The 14,708-nt window shown below is 41.7% G+C and overlaps 1 protein-coding gene across 2 annotated transcripts; it reads left to right on the top strand.

The window, feature by feature from the left end:
- Positions 1-14,101, top strand: ggnbp2 (gametogenetin binding protein 2). 2 transcript variants are annotated; one of them, XM_078286587.1, is made up of 14 exons: positions 1-91; positions 977-1,101; positions 3,894-3,974; positions 4,125-4,378; positions 6,319-6,417; positions 8,595-8,708; positions 8,807-9,016; positions 9,156-9,330; positions 9,450-9,638; positions 10,941-11,070; positions 11,225-11,350; positions 12,733-12,866; positions 12,951-13,163; positions 13,368-14,101. In XM_078286587.1, the coding sequence occupies exons 2-14, from the start codon at positions 1,009-1,011 to the stop codon at positions 13,572-13,574; spliced, it is 2,025 nt and encodes a 674-aa protein (XP_078142713.1). In that variant the 5' UTR covers positions 1-91; positions 977-1,008; the 3' UTR covers positions 13,575-14,101. The 2 variants fall into 2 exon arrangements, with proteins under 2 accessions (XP_078142713.1, XP_078142714.1); XM_078286588.1 differs by lacking the exon at positions 11,225-11,350.
- The last annotated feature ends 607 nt before the right edge of the window (positions 14,102-14,708 follow it).

The following is a 14,708-nucleotide window of genomic DNA, read 5'->3' on the forward strand; positions in this document are numbered from 1 at the left end:
GCAAAGGTCAGGCAGTAATGAAGATTCCGCCACCGTAGTCTCTCCGTCGCACTTGTTTATTTTTGTTGAAAAAAGCAACTTTCAAAAACGGGTGAGTAAAATATAATGGCGGATTTATTTTAGCAAACACGGGCCCTTTGTTTTCTTACTTTGATTAAATATGGTCAATATTTTAAAAGGTAAATAGTACGAGTTGATGAAAGTGACAGCCGTTAACTAGCCAGTCACCGCAATTTAACTTTATATTAGCCGTATTTCTCAGCCATACAAATGGAGCTTGCTAACGTGAGCTAGTTAGCCAGGTAACGTTAGGGTAGCAGGGCTAACGTTAACTAAGTTAGCCAAGTTTGCTGGCGTCGACGGGGCTTAGACTATATCACAACTGGAACACAAATTTTGTAGCAACGTAACGTTAACGGTAGTATATAGTCAACGTTGAGAATATTAACGTTACACAGGTAAGGTTACGAGCCATTGCTTTTCAGTATTGCACATTTTATAGAATTGTGCTGATAAATGAAGTTAGCAAGCTAACGTTAATTAGCTAGCCGGTAGCTGGTTTAACCTACTTAGCAGATAGAAGCTAGCACGATGAACCTGTCCTTGTAGCTAGATAATTTTAGTCAAATCAATGCTTACAGACTTGGCTAAAATGTCATCCCCTTGCCCCCGTTTAAGCTCTCATTTCCTTGTCCGTTTTGCTAGCTAGCTAAATCTGGGTCAAGACAAACCTGTAATTGCAACCGTTTCACAATATCAGATATTGTCAGCGTAAGTGAATGATTGGATCCACTAATGCATTTCGTACTTTGTTGTAACGTCATGAGATTATCTGAAAGTTGGTCTTTATTGCAGTGACAACGTTATGTTGCAGCTCGCTCGAAATGACATGCCATACATTAGCATTAGCATTAGCTTGGTGTAGCCTCTGCGAATGTCAGATTTGGTCAGTCGTGTGTGTGTGTGTAATGTACAGGCGGTGCTGCACTACAACCGGAGCTAGAAGACATGGCGCGTCTGGTAGCGGTTTGCAGGGACAGTGAAGAAGACTTCCCATTCCTGGCGAGACAAATCCCGCTGTATATTGATGATACTCTCACGGTAAGTAAGCATTTCTGTACCTACCTAAACAGATGTCCCCACAGTTACAGATTATCCTTAATACGTATGACAACCAGGAAAAAGTCCCAGTGCTCTGAAGATTACAGGTGTGGACTAGCTAACTGAACAAGGCCTCCTTAGGTGAAGTATTAGCTAGTCAATTCGGTTCTCTGACTGGTTTGATCACCAATAGCAAAAGTTTAGATAGGACTAAGGCATTGCCAATCCCAGACCAATACCAGAGTGCTGAGTCCTATAGTGTTAATGATATTCAGGGAGTAAAATTACAGATTTATCTTTCAAATTATGTAATTTCCGCACATCACTCACTAAAATGTTTCTTCAAAATAAATAGTAGCTCTGATGACTGACCTCTTTGCAATTGCACACCGAATGCCAGTCTAGTAAGCATCAGTGACATCCCCTACCAGTGCATAGGCCTGGTATGCATACCCAGTCCAAGAGAAACCCGACCAGACAAAAAAATATATTTATATTTTTTTTAAAGATAATGTTAACTCTATTTATATAGGTTTCTAAGTATGACATCTGAAGTCCATAGAATCTGAAAATATAGTGTTGAAAAGTGAGATTCTTTGCGAAGTTTGCCAAGTCACAACATCTTGCAATTTTAAAAGATTGGATTAGCTACGTGATAATGAAATGACACCAACCAATTTGCATTGAGGTGATCACATTGACAAGCTAGATTGGTAGTGTACAATTTTACAGTGTTTTCTATGGCTTCAAAACATAAAGAACATGCGTGTGACATTACTTAACATGTAGCATTTGAAAAACCAAGTGCACTAAGTTTGCTTACTAGCACTCTGGTGTCAGGTTTTTCAAAGCCTCCCTAACATGTACTGCCCACCCTGTGCCACATCCTGGCAATTTTGCCAGTCTTGTTGTACAATTTATAGGACAACAGAAAAGAGAAGGCCTAAGTAAATTGAGTTAAGCTAATTCCTTTTATTGTGTAGGGGTGGGATGACGCAGACTGTATACAATACCTTCATAACGTATTCAACCACCTTGAATTTTATGGTGTTGGAGACTGAATACAAAAAGGATTCAATTTCGGTCTACACAAATACCCAATATTGATAATGAAATAAAGATGATGATAAAGTAAAAACATGTTTTTAGAAATTTGTGCAAATTTATTGAAAATAAAATACAAAAATCTAATTTAAAGAAGTATTCAACCCTCTGAGTTGATGCTTTGTAGAAGCATCGTTGGCAGCGAGTGCAGCTTCAGGACTTCTTGGATACCTCTGTATCAGATTGGCACATGTGGGTTTTGGGACTGTCTTCAAGTCTGGGCTTTCGCTGGACAGTTCAAAGTGGAGACACAAAAGACTGGGAGCAAGCAGAGGATGACATGCAACAAAGGTCAAGAGCCACATTCGAACCCAGGATGAAGCAGTCACATAGCATGGGCCCTAGCCAACTGAACCACCAGGACGCCCCGACATTCACATTCTTGCTCTGAAGCCATTCCAGTGTTGATTTGGCTGTATACTCGGGGTCAGTCTCCTGTTGGAACATAAATCGCCACCCCAGTCTAAGGTCCTCAGCTTTCTGAAGCAAGTTCTCCTTGGAAACTTACCTGTATTTGGTCCCATTCATCATTCCCCCTGTCCTTGCGAGTCTCCCAGTCCCTGCCACTGAAAAGCCTTTGCTTTGCTTTGTGCTCTTCTGAAGTCAAAAGAACATTCAGAAGAATTTGGATGCACCTTAACTCAATTTTGAGTGTCACTGCAAAGGGGTTGAATACTTCTTCACTCAAACCATTTCAGCATTTCATTTTTAATTAATTTGTAAAAAAAAAAAAAAAAAAAAAAAATCCACTTTCATATTATGAGTCATTGCGTGTAGATCACGGATAGGTAACCATGTGCCATGGAGGGCCAAGAGTATACAGGGTTTCATTCCAGCCAAAGACTGCAGAAGGTGATTTCACTGATTAGCACAACTTCAACCAGAAAGGAGGAACTTATCAGTAAAATCAACTCATGTAGTCTTTGGTTGGAATGTAAACCTGCATAACCTGCATGGCACATGGTTGTTTATTCCTGGTGTAGATCAATGACAAAAAAACTTAAAGTGTCTTGCCAAATAAATTAGGGATCAGCGTGTTCTACATTGTCAATCGTGACATTTTCAGTGAGCCACAATGCCCATGACTGCTCATGACTGCTATTAACAATGTCAGTGCGGTTTGTGATCTATTTGACCTGCTGACCTGCTAGAAGCAGTGCTGCATAGGAATTCTTCATAGTTGTTTTGCCTTTGCGTGGGAAAATGTCTTGACTGTACAGTGACTGAATAGTTTTAGTGGTAATGTTCTAGATGGCAAAGTATATCGGAGATGTTGAGTTGGGTATAGACTAGGGATGAACATTTTTTATAGCAGTAATACCCGAGAAGGTGTTCTTTGCTGTGAATATGTGTACGACAGCTTGTATGATATAGCAACAATAGCCTAGCGAACATTCTTTACTGTGATTACGGGTACGACAGGTTGTTTGATATAGCAATGATAGCCTAGAGGGCATTCCTTACTGTTATTATGGGGAGCAGGTTGTGTTATATTACAGTAATATCCAAGAAGGTGATCTTGGCTGTGATTATGGGTGTGACGGTGATGCAGTACATCGGAGGCATAGTTGCGCTTTATGGCAATTATCAGCACAGCTGGAATGAGTCTCTGAGCCGTTCTTTAATATACAATACCTGTACAATAACTGAATGTATTGGATGTTGTCCCCCCTCTATCTTGTTCACAGTTGGTGATGGAGTTTTCTGACAGTGTCATGAACCTTGACAGCCACCAGATTAACAGCTCCCAATGGAAACAGTTTGCTGAGGTGAGTGGTTTTAGTGTTAACCATCCAGTGGGGTAAGAAAACGTGGATTTGTGGTCTTTTCCCGATGTACTGTGCCCGACCAGAGGAAAGGTATGCCTTCATATGACTTGTCAACAGATTGGTAACAGATGTTTCACTCCTCTGCCTCAGTATCACTCCAAATTGAAGCAGCAGGACTTGAATATTGCCATGATGGTGAAGTCCAGGGAGGTGCTCAGTGCGTTATCCCAGCTGGTGCCATGCGTGGGCTGCAGACGGAGTGTAGAGCGCCTCTTCTCCCACTTGGTGGAGTCGGGGAACCCTGCGCTGGAGCCCCTCACTGTGAAACCCACGGGCATGCTCTCTGTCACCAAGGCCTGTTTGGCCGATGTAAAGAAGCTCTACACCCTCTTCTACATCCATGGGTGAGACTCATACAGTCTTTATGCTTTGGTTTACATTTCCAGTGCTGAGATGGTATTATGCCATACTGTAATACTCCTGGGTTGTATTAAGAGCTATTAGAGAGATATTCATATTAGAGGTTGACCGATTAATCGTTTGGCCGATTATCGGTGGAACTTGGCTCCGATAGTGGCCGATGGCTGCGCAGCCTCCACAGGTCACGCAGGGACGTACATCACCGTTTTGCATGGAGGCTCCATACACAAAGTCAAGGTAATGTCGTTGTGTACCTGAGATAATTCATATTTAAATGTAGGTTAACTTTAAGACAGCTTTATTCGTAAATTATGAGCATGATAAGGTTGTTGGTTATAGTATGGCATTATTAATGCATTAGACTGAAGATAACTGCTGCTCCTTGATTTTATGAGACGAGCGCTGGCACTCGACCGGGAGAGGGGCAGCCATAAATGCGCGACAGACTTTAAATTCCGTTTTTCAATGTAGACTACATCAGAGATATTTTTTTCAGAAAGCAATTCTCCACTCCATGAAAAAACCTTCAACGCATTATTCTGGCGATAGGGTTAGAAAATGTGGGCTAAACCTTGCGGTCCCGGGGTAAACGTTGGAACAGCTGATTTTACAGCAAGGCTGACAAGTGGCATTCAAGTCATATCTGACCCGTTTTCAGTTTATTTCTCCCCACAAAAGTTATCTCTCAAATATATAACACAACACTATCAGCTCCTTGTTCACGATACAAGACAGGCAGATAGGGAGGAAAAGAAACCATTCAACTTTTACTTTACTTACCAATTTGGCGTTCTCTCTTCCAAATAATCCAGCCACGTAACTATCCATTCATGAAATGAAATCGCACACTTTAGGATCCTCCTTACCCCGGGAATATGCACGAACATTAATGGTTTGTAAGAGTGGCATTTAACAATGTAACGGGCCGCACAACAGAAGTAATCCTTCCTGGCCAGTGATAAACCACAGAACAGCGCATCGCCCATTGTAGAACATATTCCAACGATGTAATCCACCAAATCACACTTCAGGATGTTCTGTTACCAACGATGTAATCCATGAAATCACACTTCAGGATATTCTCTTAATAATGATTAAATTCGGAGTGACAAAAATCTGGTTTATTAAAAACGGCGTATGCAAAAGTAGACGACTAGGCTGACATTACTGTGGAAGTAAAGCACGTCATGCATGACAACACCACAAACTCCGACTGATGTCGCGGTGATAAAGGGGTAATTCACTTTTTAAATAAGATTATTATGGTAGCTTCTTTGATGCTACTTGAGTTGTGTCTGCTAAATTATATAGTGTTTTTGCATTTTTTCCCCAAATATAGGCCTAATTACCTAGAAAGCTTCTGTGATGATAATAACACACATTTTTTTTCACGGGGTGGGAGCGGGGGGATATCGGCCGATTAATCGGCTATCGGCTTTTTCCTGCTCCAAACTATCGTTATTATATTGGCCTTTAAAAATCCACTATCGGTCGACCTCTAATTCATATGACATTTAACAATCAAATGTTTATTTCATAGTAGCTCTAACAGTTCTGAATCAGACAATACACATACTCTAGGGAAGTCATCCTCAGTACTCTCACAGTGTCATTTGTTTCGTGTTGGTTTGTAAATGGAGCCATAAAATGATTCTTCTTGACTTCACAGATTACAGTCTGGGCTCTCTGGCTTACACTCTATTTCTGGCTTTGATAGACACTTTTCATGGTCACTTATCTAGACTGAACTCCATCAATTCTGTTTTTAAGTTTCATTTTCTGATTAATATGAGGATGGTCAGTTACGACAAGTCTCACAACGTGTAGCAAATGAAAACAACTTACACTGCTTTATTAATAGTAAAGCTTAGAAATATTATTGGAATGGCAGGCTTCAGTGTTTATCTGTTTGTTTGTTTTATAGGTCAAAGTTGAATGACATGATTGATGCCATTCCAAAAAGCAAAAAGAACAAACGATGCCAGTTGCACTCCTTAGACACGCACAAACCCAAACCTCTGGGGTGAGTAACGTATAACTTCTGTTTCCAACTACTGCATCAGTTGTTTTTTGTTTATTTGTTTTTAACTAGATCCAGGATGTTATTGTTTAGAGGCTAGATTTGACAAGTCCAATAGTAACTCCACCCACACCCAGAAACTAAGTGTCTTTGAGTTGTCTTCCATGAATCCTTAGTGAAAGGGGCACAGAGAGAGTGGTAAGTTTTGGGAAAGACATTGTAGGACCCGTGGCAGAAAACAGATGTAGCATCCTCTTTTCCTTTGGGCCATTTGAGTCCCCCTGCAGGAAGGCAGAAGAGCCTGTGCTTTCAGAAAAGACTGAGTTTAGCCCATTCTCCAACCCCCAGACTCAGACTTAGCCCTCACAGTCTTAAGCTTAAGTGGTCAGTTTTGCTAGTCTAGTGGGGGCAAGGATCTGTGGTTGTCAGAAATTTTTGGGACAACCCTACCCCACGTATGACCTTCAGCCAAGAAAATAAACAGCTAATAAACATCTAAAATAAAAATGAATCAGGAAGAGAGAAAAATTAGGAGAAATATGATTTGTATTCCTGTTCTGAGATCTTATAAGCGGTGACTCACATCATAAGCTGCTTATGATGTTGAGTTTTTGTGGAATGCCGTAATCGCAGTGCTCTCCTTTTTTCTCTTCTTGTGCTGTGAACCCTATAAGAAAGGCAGAAAATGTAACGGCTATGCTTAAGCTGCTTTACCACAATGGAATTTAGCCCTAACATTTATGGAAATCCTGAGATAGCCGTCATGGTGATGTTATTTAAGATGAACAGTGACGGATTTTGCATTTTGGAAAGACAGTAGGAGACATGGGCAAGAGAGTGCATGTAAAGATGATAACACTGACCTTTTTTGTACTGCTTGATGATACGCAGACTACTTTTTCTGTATTAGTGCCGTCGTCACTGTGTACCATTTGACACATTTCATTTTCTTAGTAACGCTGATACTAAACCCTCCAAACCGCAGCCTGTCCTGGACAGTCAGTGTCATGCACAAGCATCAGTTTCAGTCTGGTTGTTGTTTAGTCCTACTGCAATTTACTTGTGCTATTATCTTATCAATATTGAATGACTTAAATGAGAAGTTAGACACAGAACAATATGGGGTGTTTCAACAATTATTTATGGCTTTTGTGGGAGTTGCCTGGGTGTAGACATTACAATGTGTACAACATTCCACTAATTTATACCAAAAAATGTGTATTGGTGGTGGATGTAGCGTTTTGCAAATCCAAGAAATGGAAACTTTTATACCTCTGACCAATGGTGAGATTATTTTAAAACAGGTTCAGCGTGTAGCCTAGTTGCATACATATGCTCTTACAGCACCATTCTTGTGAATGAGAGCACATTGCTTGGTAGAATAGTTTGGCCAAATCTAATTTTTAGATCAGAAAGCCACATTGGAAAAACATTTCCCTACAGTTAGGCAGTATATCTTATTACATGAATACTGATTCGCAACTGGTTTTACAGTCAGATGTAAAACTTTATGGCCGACTGCACTGCTGTGTGCTTTTTGTTAACAACAGTTAAACAAGCCAGTTACACCCAAGTTTTACATCAGTCTTGACCTGCAAGAGGTTATAAAAATATAGAACGCATTTCTGCATATAATGGTATAACGTAACAACCCAGGCCCATGTTAAACCTAGTAGGGCTTGTAGCTTAGTGTGAGAATTATACTGTTAAATGAACTAGGCTAAGTCATTACCACATATCCATCTCCTGCCACTTCCGCTGTTATCTTTTGATACTTCTTTCTCTTAAAGTCCTCAAGTTTGCAGATTATTGAAATCCTCATCCAGCACTTGTAAAGTCTGTGTGGTGCAGGCCTTGGGTCTTGTGGCTCTACGGTAGCAGCAGCACGCTTCAAAGTCAGCGTCTGGATGTCGGGAATGGGCCTTTGTATCACAGTTGTTATCAAACAACCTCAGTCAGACATGTTAGTTTTTATTAAGTGATGTGACTATACTGTTGACTATACAGTTTCTGCATTGTGAAGGCTGAAGGTTCACCTTGAGGTAGGAGTTTGAGACATGAGAGAGAAAGAGAGCTGTTGCTGAGTTGATTTGCCAGAATTACTCGTTTATCTTTTAAGAGATGATGATTGCTGGTGCTTGTTGATGCCGGTATTTTAATAGCTGTGGGTTTGCTCACAGAGGAAGCTGGATGGATGTGTGGGAGCTGATGTCTCAGGAGTGCAGGGATGAGGTCGTCGTCATCGATAACGCCTGTCTCCTAGAGACGCTGGAGACATACTTACGCAAACACAGGTAATGTGTCATAGCGTCAATTTCAAAGATGCTTCATTTGTTTTACTCTGTTATATCTTGTGCTTGAGATTTAAGAGGAATTACCTTTTTGCCTACAGGTTTTGCACTGACTGTAAGAATAAAGTACTTAGGGCGTACAACATCCTGGTGGGGGAGCTGGACTGCAGTAAAGAGAAGGGTTACTGCGCTGCCTTGTATGAGGGACTGTGCTGCTGCCCCCACGAACGCCATGTCCACGTGTGCTGCGAGACCGACTTCATCGCCCACCTCCTTGGCCGGGCGGAGCCCGAGTTTGCAGGGGGCTATGAGTAAGTAAAGTACTTCTAGCATTTGCATTCCTCAGTCACAAGGTCAATTTGAATTCAGTCGCCCTCTGCCATTCCATGATTGTTTCTTAGTATTTTTATATCTAATTGATGGGGTTTTTTGTGTGTGTGTGTTTTTTAGACGCAGAGAGAGGCACGCCAAGACCATTGACATTGCACAAGAGGAAGTCCTCACCTGTCTGGGAATCCACCTCTATGAGCGGCTGCATAGGATCTGGCAGAAACTAAGAGCTGAGGAGCAGACCTGGCAGATGCTGTTCTACTTGGGAATAGATGCACTACGCAAGAGTTTTGAGGTACATACCTTCCAAGCCAGTGAATGTGTAATGCCGATAAGATGGATTTATCAGATGATGAATGAATTATTGCTGTGCGATTCACTATGTCACTAATGTATCTATTACCGTGCCTCTAGATGGCTGTGGAGAAGATGCAGGGGATCAGTCGGCTGGAGCAGTTTGTGGAGGAGCTGTCTGAGGAGGAGAGGGCAAAAGAGCTGAAGCAGGAGAAGAAGAGGCAAAAGCGAAAGAACAGACGCAAAAACAAGTGTGGCTTTGACATGACTGAACAGGAGGCAGAGGACAAGGAGAAAAGTCTGGATGAGGTAATCCTCCACCCCAGGAAGTAACAGTGAACTCACAGACAGGAAGTTGCCCCTGCACTCCTCTGTTAGGGCCGGTTCACATGCCGCGTCTTTTGCGCTCTCAAATCCATTCAATGGGGGCACGCGGCAGACGCACGAAAACGCGAGGCCGATGCAGTCGCGACGCGCACGCGTTTCGATGCGCCTTTTTTTTCGACCGTGACCATGGCGCACTGAGATGAAAACATCTCAACTTTTTGGAACACCACATGTGCACCGCATGTCACATAGCCTGAAAGCAAAAGAGAGAGGGATGTATTCATGGCGAGATCTTTCTGCTCCACATGTAGATCAAGAAGTAAAGCTACTACGACAGTTTTACTGCGATGGTAATCCGTTATTTCAGATAACTACTAACAAACGTGTGAAGTTGTTGTCTTTGGTTGCTTGGCAACGCCAGGCGCACCCGTAGCGCAACCGTCCAAGCGCACTTGATAAACGTTCTGTGTTCACTGTCCACTCAGCGCGCCTCGCGTTTTCCAAGCGTTTTAGAGCGCTGCATGTGAATCGGCCCTTATACTGCCAATCTGCTCAAGAGCCTTAGTGATATTCTTTAAAGCACTATGTCATTGTGAAAATAAACCAGGTCTTAAAGGATAAGGCTGGTGTTTTTTAATGCATTTCTTACCGTCAACAAATCCTATGAAAATAACAAAATCAGCAATGAATTTGTTTTGCTAACAAGTCTCGTCCATGTAGCCGATGCCCAATGAAGCCATGTCCCAGTAGCCATAGAACTCCATTGTATTAAAAAAACTATTAAAAACACATCAAAGAGCCATGCCGTTGCTCTGGGTAGCATATTTCATCATTGCGATGCACCGGGCCAGCCGACTTTTTCCTCAAACAACTTAATAAGCCGACCGTAAACACGTTGTCCATCTCAGGAAAGTAGTTCCGTAGCAACGAAAAGTTTGTTCCCATTTGAATTTGATTTGGTAGGAACTACAATAGCCTGAGTTTTCATGGTAACAGTTAGTGATTTTTAAAATTGAGACTATGTCTTTGTGAGCTGTATTTAAAGGTTTTTAGCTTACAATTGGAGCCAATGACTTCCATTTTGAAGGCTAAAAAGGGAACGTGGGAAGTCGGAAAGTAATGGGAGTAGAGCAGATGAATTGTTGATTTTGTTATTTTCATTGGATTTGTTGACGATAACAAATGTGCCAACACCAGCCGTATCCTTTAAACGTTCATAGTGCATCCAAGCAGCTTATCTGATTCCTATGCCTGTATTTACCTCTGGCCCCTCCGGTGTTGCAGGGTTCACTTGAGGATGTGGAGGGCTGCAAGGGCTGTGGCAGCCAGGATGAGGAGGAGGAGGCTGGAAATGAGGAGAGCATCGCCGCCAATGGAACCACTTCATGTAGCTGCCCAGACACCACCAAGCCAGGTAACGATGCCCATCAGACAGCACCTCAAGCTAAGCTAATATTTCCATTGAAGTTATTGTGAGATCAGCCCTACCAATGCCATGATGTTCGGATGCGAGGACAAGTTACTGAGCTAAGCGGGATCGGTCTGTTTTTATCTGCATGTGTCTCCAGATTTGCCCCCCCACAGCAACATTAGTGACTGTGGCTACTCCTCAAGTATGGAGGGCAGCGAAACGGGATCGCGAGAGGGCTCCGACGTCGCCTGCACCGAGGGAATCTGCAACCACGACGAAGCAGGTCCGGTTCGAACAGCTCTGAGACGCCGAGGACTTAGAACTGAAAGAGACTAGTAGGGCTGAAACGATTCCTCGAGAAACTCGAGTAACTCGATTACTAAAAATCATCGATGCAAATTCTTTGCATCGAAGCTTCGTTTAATCCATATAACTATATACACGCTCAGTGTTTCGCACGGATGATTATTACTGTTGCACAACGCGCTGGAGAAAGAGAGAGAAAATAGCGAGGGGCGAAGAGAAGAGACAGGCCAGAGAAAATGACAGAAAGTGTCCAAAGTTTTGGATCCAGTGTTGCCAACTTGGCGACTTTGTCGGTAGACTTAGCGACTTTTCAGACCCCCCTGGCGACTTTATTTCTCAAAAGCGACTAGCGACAAATCTGCCGACTTTTTCTGACCATGGGAAGCAATGTTAATGTGTTGAATCCCAAAGCATTTGGCAATAAATTAGTATGGCTGATGCCGGTTTTCACTACTTGCTTGTCTAATCCAGAGAGGTCTGACGGTCACAGCGCTTCCCACACAGCGTAGCTCCTTCCCTCCGCTGAGAGCAGGGACTGTAGGATAGGGTCCACTTGTAATTGCTACCGGCGTATGCCGAAACTGGCCCGGGTGGGCGGAGTCAGCACTTAATATTAAAACGGGATGAGATGAAGGCTAGTAAAGAATGCACGTTAATTATGGCTATATGTAATGGCTAGTTAAGAACGTAAATCAATATGGTGGCTAGTTATGATGTCCCTAAGTTAGCTAAGTTTTGCTCAAGAAAATAACCACAGAAAATAAAATGCTGCAGTCAATTTGTGAAAGCCTGAGCTTCATTCATGTTATTATTATGATAGTCACACACACATACACACACACACACACACACACACACACACCTACTCCCCTCACAGTGATGCATAAAATACCCCAGAAAGCAAAATATCAGGTGGTGTAAGTAGCAATTGGAGCCTAAATTGCACCAGTCCAATACAGCAGGTATATTCAGTTTAGTTTGATTGCAGTGAGTAGGGTCAGCAGGTGTAGGGCAACCCTTCAACATAGTAAATAAATGTACATTAGCCAGTCTTATGAACTTGTATGATATTTAGGCCTAGTAATAAATATCAATAATAATAATTATTTCACCTCGTTTTCAGTAAATCACAGTGTCGTATGGACAGCTTCGTGCGGACAGCTTTTCTCTTTTGTATATTTACTATTGCTCTTTAATAAAGCAAAAGTATTTCTTATCCGATTACTCGATTAATCGATGGAATAATCGGTAGAATACTCGATTACTAAAATAATCGATAGCTGCAGCCCTAGAGACTAGTATAGTCTCTTTAATCTCTTGTCTCACACTTTTGTTGTCACGTTTTTTTGCCCTCTGAAGGAGAACACCACTGTGCTGAAGACAAGGAGGACGGAATGGACAGCTGCGTGGACTGCTGGGCTAACTCTGAAGAAAACACTAAGTGCAAAAATAATAAGAAGAAAAGAAAGGGCAAGGGCTTATGCAATGATCAGGTGAGGGGAAAAATGAAACTTTGCACGCTGAATGCACTCTACAATGTTCTTTGTATATCAATTAAAGTATGCATACTTCTACAGGGACAAAAAGGTGAAGGTTGTACGACAGATGGGAACACAAGGGGGCACAGTCCGACTTCGCACACTTGCCGAACCAAAGAAATATTTTCCTCCTTGTGTGGCAATACGTTTGCCAGCATTGCACTTCGGTTACCATGGGCAGTACATCAAAAGAGCCTCAGCCTTCATCTGGGGCCTCAAGAGGCAAATGCGAAAAGTCTCATGGAACTTCTGGTTAGTGAGACATGTCGTTTAAAAGATTCAGTGGTTTATGCTAGAAAATGATGTTATTAGCTTGTATTGTTTGTATGATTTTAATTATTTTTTAGCCTTTACTTTTATCTACCTGTCTACCAACCTGTTTAGCATTTTTTTAGTGCGCTTGTTTTTATTCTGACCCTGAAGTAACTTTGTGCTGCGGTTGTGCTGTTGATACAGGACGATTCTGAAGTGACTTCAGATGAAGAGAACTGTCTGACACAGGATGAAATCCAGGCGTTTGTGGAAAGCAACAAGTCCTTCTACACCAACCGTGACCAGTACCGACAGCACCTGAAAGACAAATTCACCAAGTATTGCCGCACCACTGAGCAGAGTAAGCCGGTCTGTGGTGGAGAGTGGCTAGCCACCGCTAGCGTCAACTAGCCGCACTCATGAAATCTTCCTGTGGGAAAACACTCATGACCACTGCTGCGCCACCTTTAGAAAAGAGAAAATTCAGAAATAAATTTAGTGTCTTGTTCAATTATTTCTTCCTTTGAAGTAAATGTGATTCTTACTTTCTATCGGTCATCTCTCTCTCTCTCTCTCTTTTGCTCTTACACACAAACACGCTTCCCATCCCATTTCTCGGTCATCTTCTCATCTGTAATTGTTCTTTGACCAAACCTAGCTATTTGTTGTTGGTCTCTTGTAGGGCTGTTGGTTAAGAGCACAGTGGAATTGGTAATCAAGCTTTGCAAGCTGTGACATTAGGGATAAATTTTAGTAGTCTTATTTCCATTTTTTTTTTATTTGTTTCCATTTTGTTTCTCTTCTGTGACACTTCAATGTAGTGGCAAAGGTTGTACCAATAAATGTGTACAGAAATTCTAAATATAAAGATTTTACAGAGAAGAAACATCCATTTATAATAAGAATTTGGGTGTGATGTTAAGAGCGCAATGTGCAAAATTTACTAAATAAAGAATATTTATTAATATGCATTATAAAGTTGTTTTTTTCTTCTGTTTCCATATTGCACAACAGGTTTTTCCAGTTATATTTCACTATAGGAAAATGAAGCTGACGCAAGAGAAATGCAGGATAGATGTAGGCCTACAGTGGGTGCCACTGTCTTATGGATAAATACACAAACATATAACAAGGAACCATGTACATATTTCTGAAGAACATTTATTTCAGTAACTTTAGGAAGCTTGTGTTTGCAGTGCTTAAGATGGAACTGACCGTCCAACTGAATCACAATTTATAAAGTCTCCATGTCGACTTTGAATTAAAAAGTTGATGTTCACACTGTCTTGGCACACACCGCCATTCCAGTGTCCAAAGTCTGGAAAACATGGCATGAGAAAACATCACATTCAGTGACTATATGTGATGTAGCTCAAAACATTTTCTCTTTATGCTGTAGTTAGAGTGGGAAAATATACATTATGTCGGCATCATTATTTTATGATTACCTTTTAGTTGGAAAAAATGATAACTAATGGAAAGGTATATGTATTACCAGTAACCACTAACTTTACTTGAAGGGACACAAAAGTAGTGACTAATGCC

This window comes from Centroberyx gerrardi, chromosome 11 (genome assembly GCF_048128805.1).
Source record: "Centroberyx gerrardi isolate f3 chromosome 11, fCenGer3.hap1.cur.20231027, whole genome shotgun sequence".
In the NCBI taxonomy this organism is placed as follows: Eukaryota; Metazoa; Chordata; class Actinopteri; order Beryciformes; family Berycidae; genus Centroberyx; species Centroberyx gerrardi.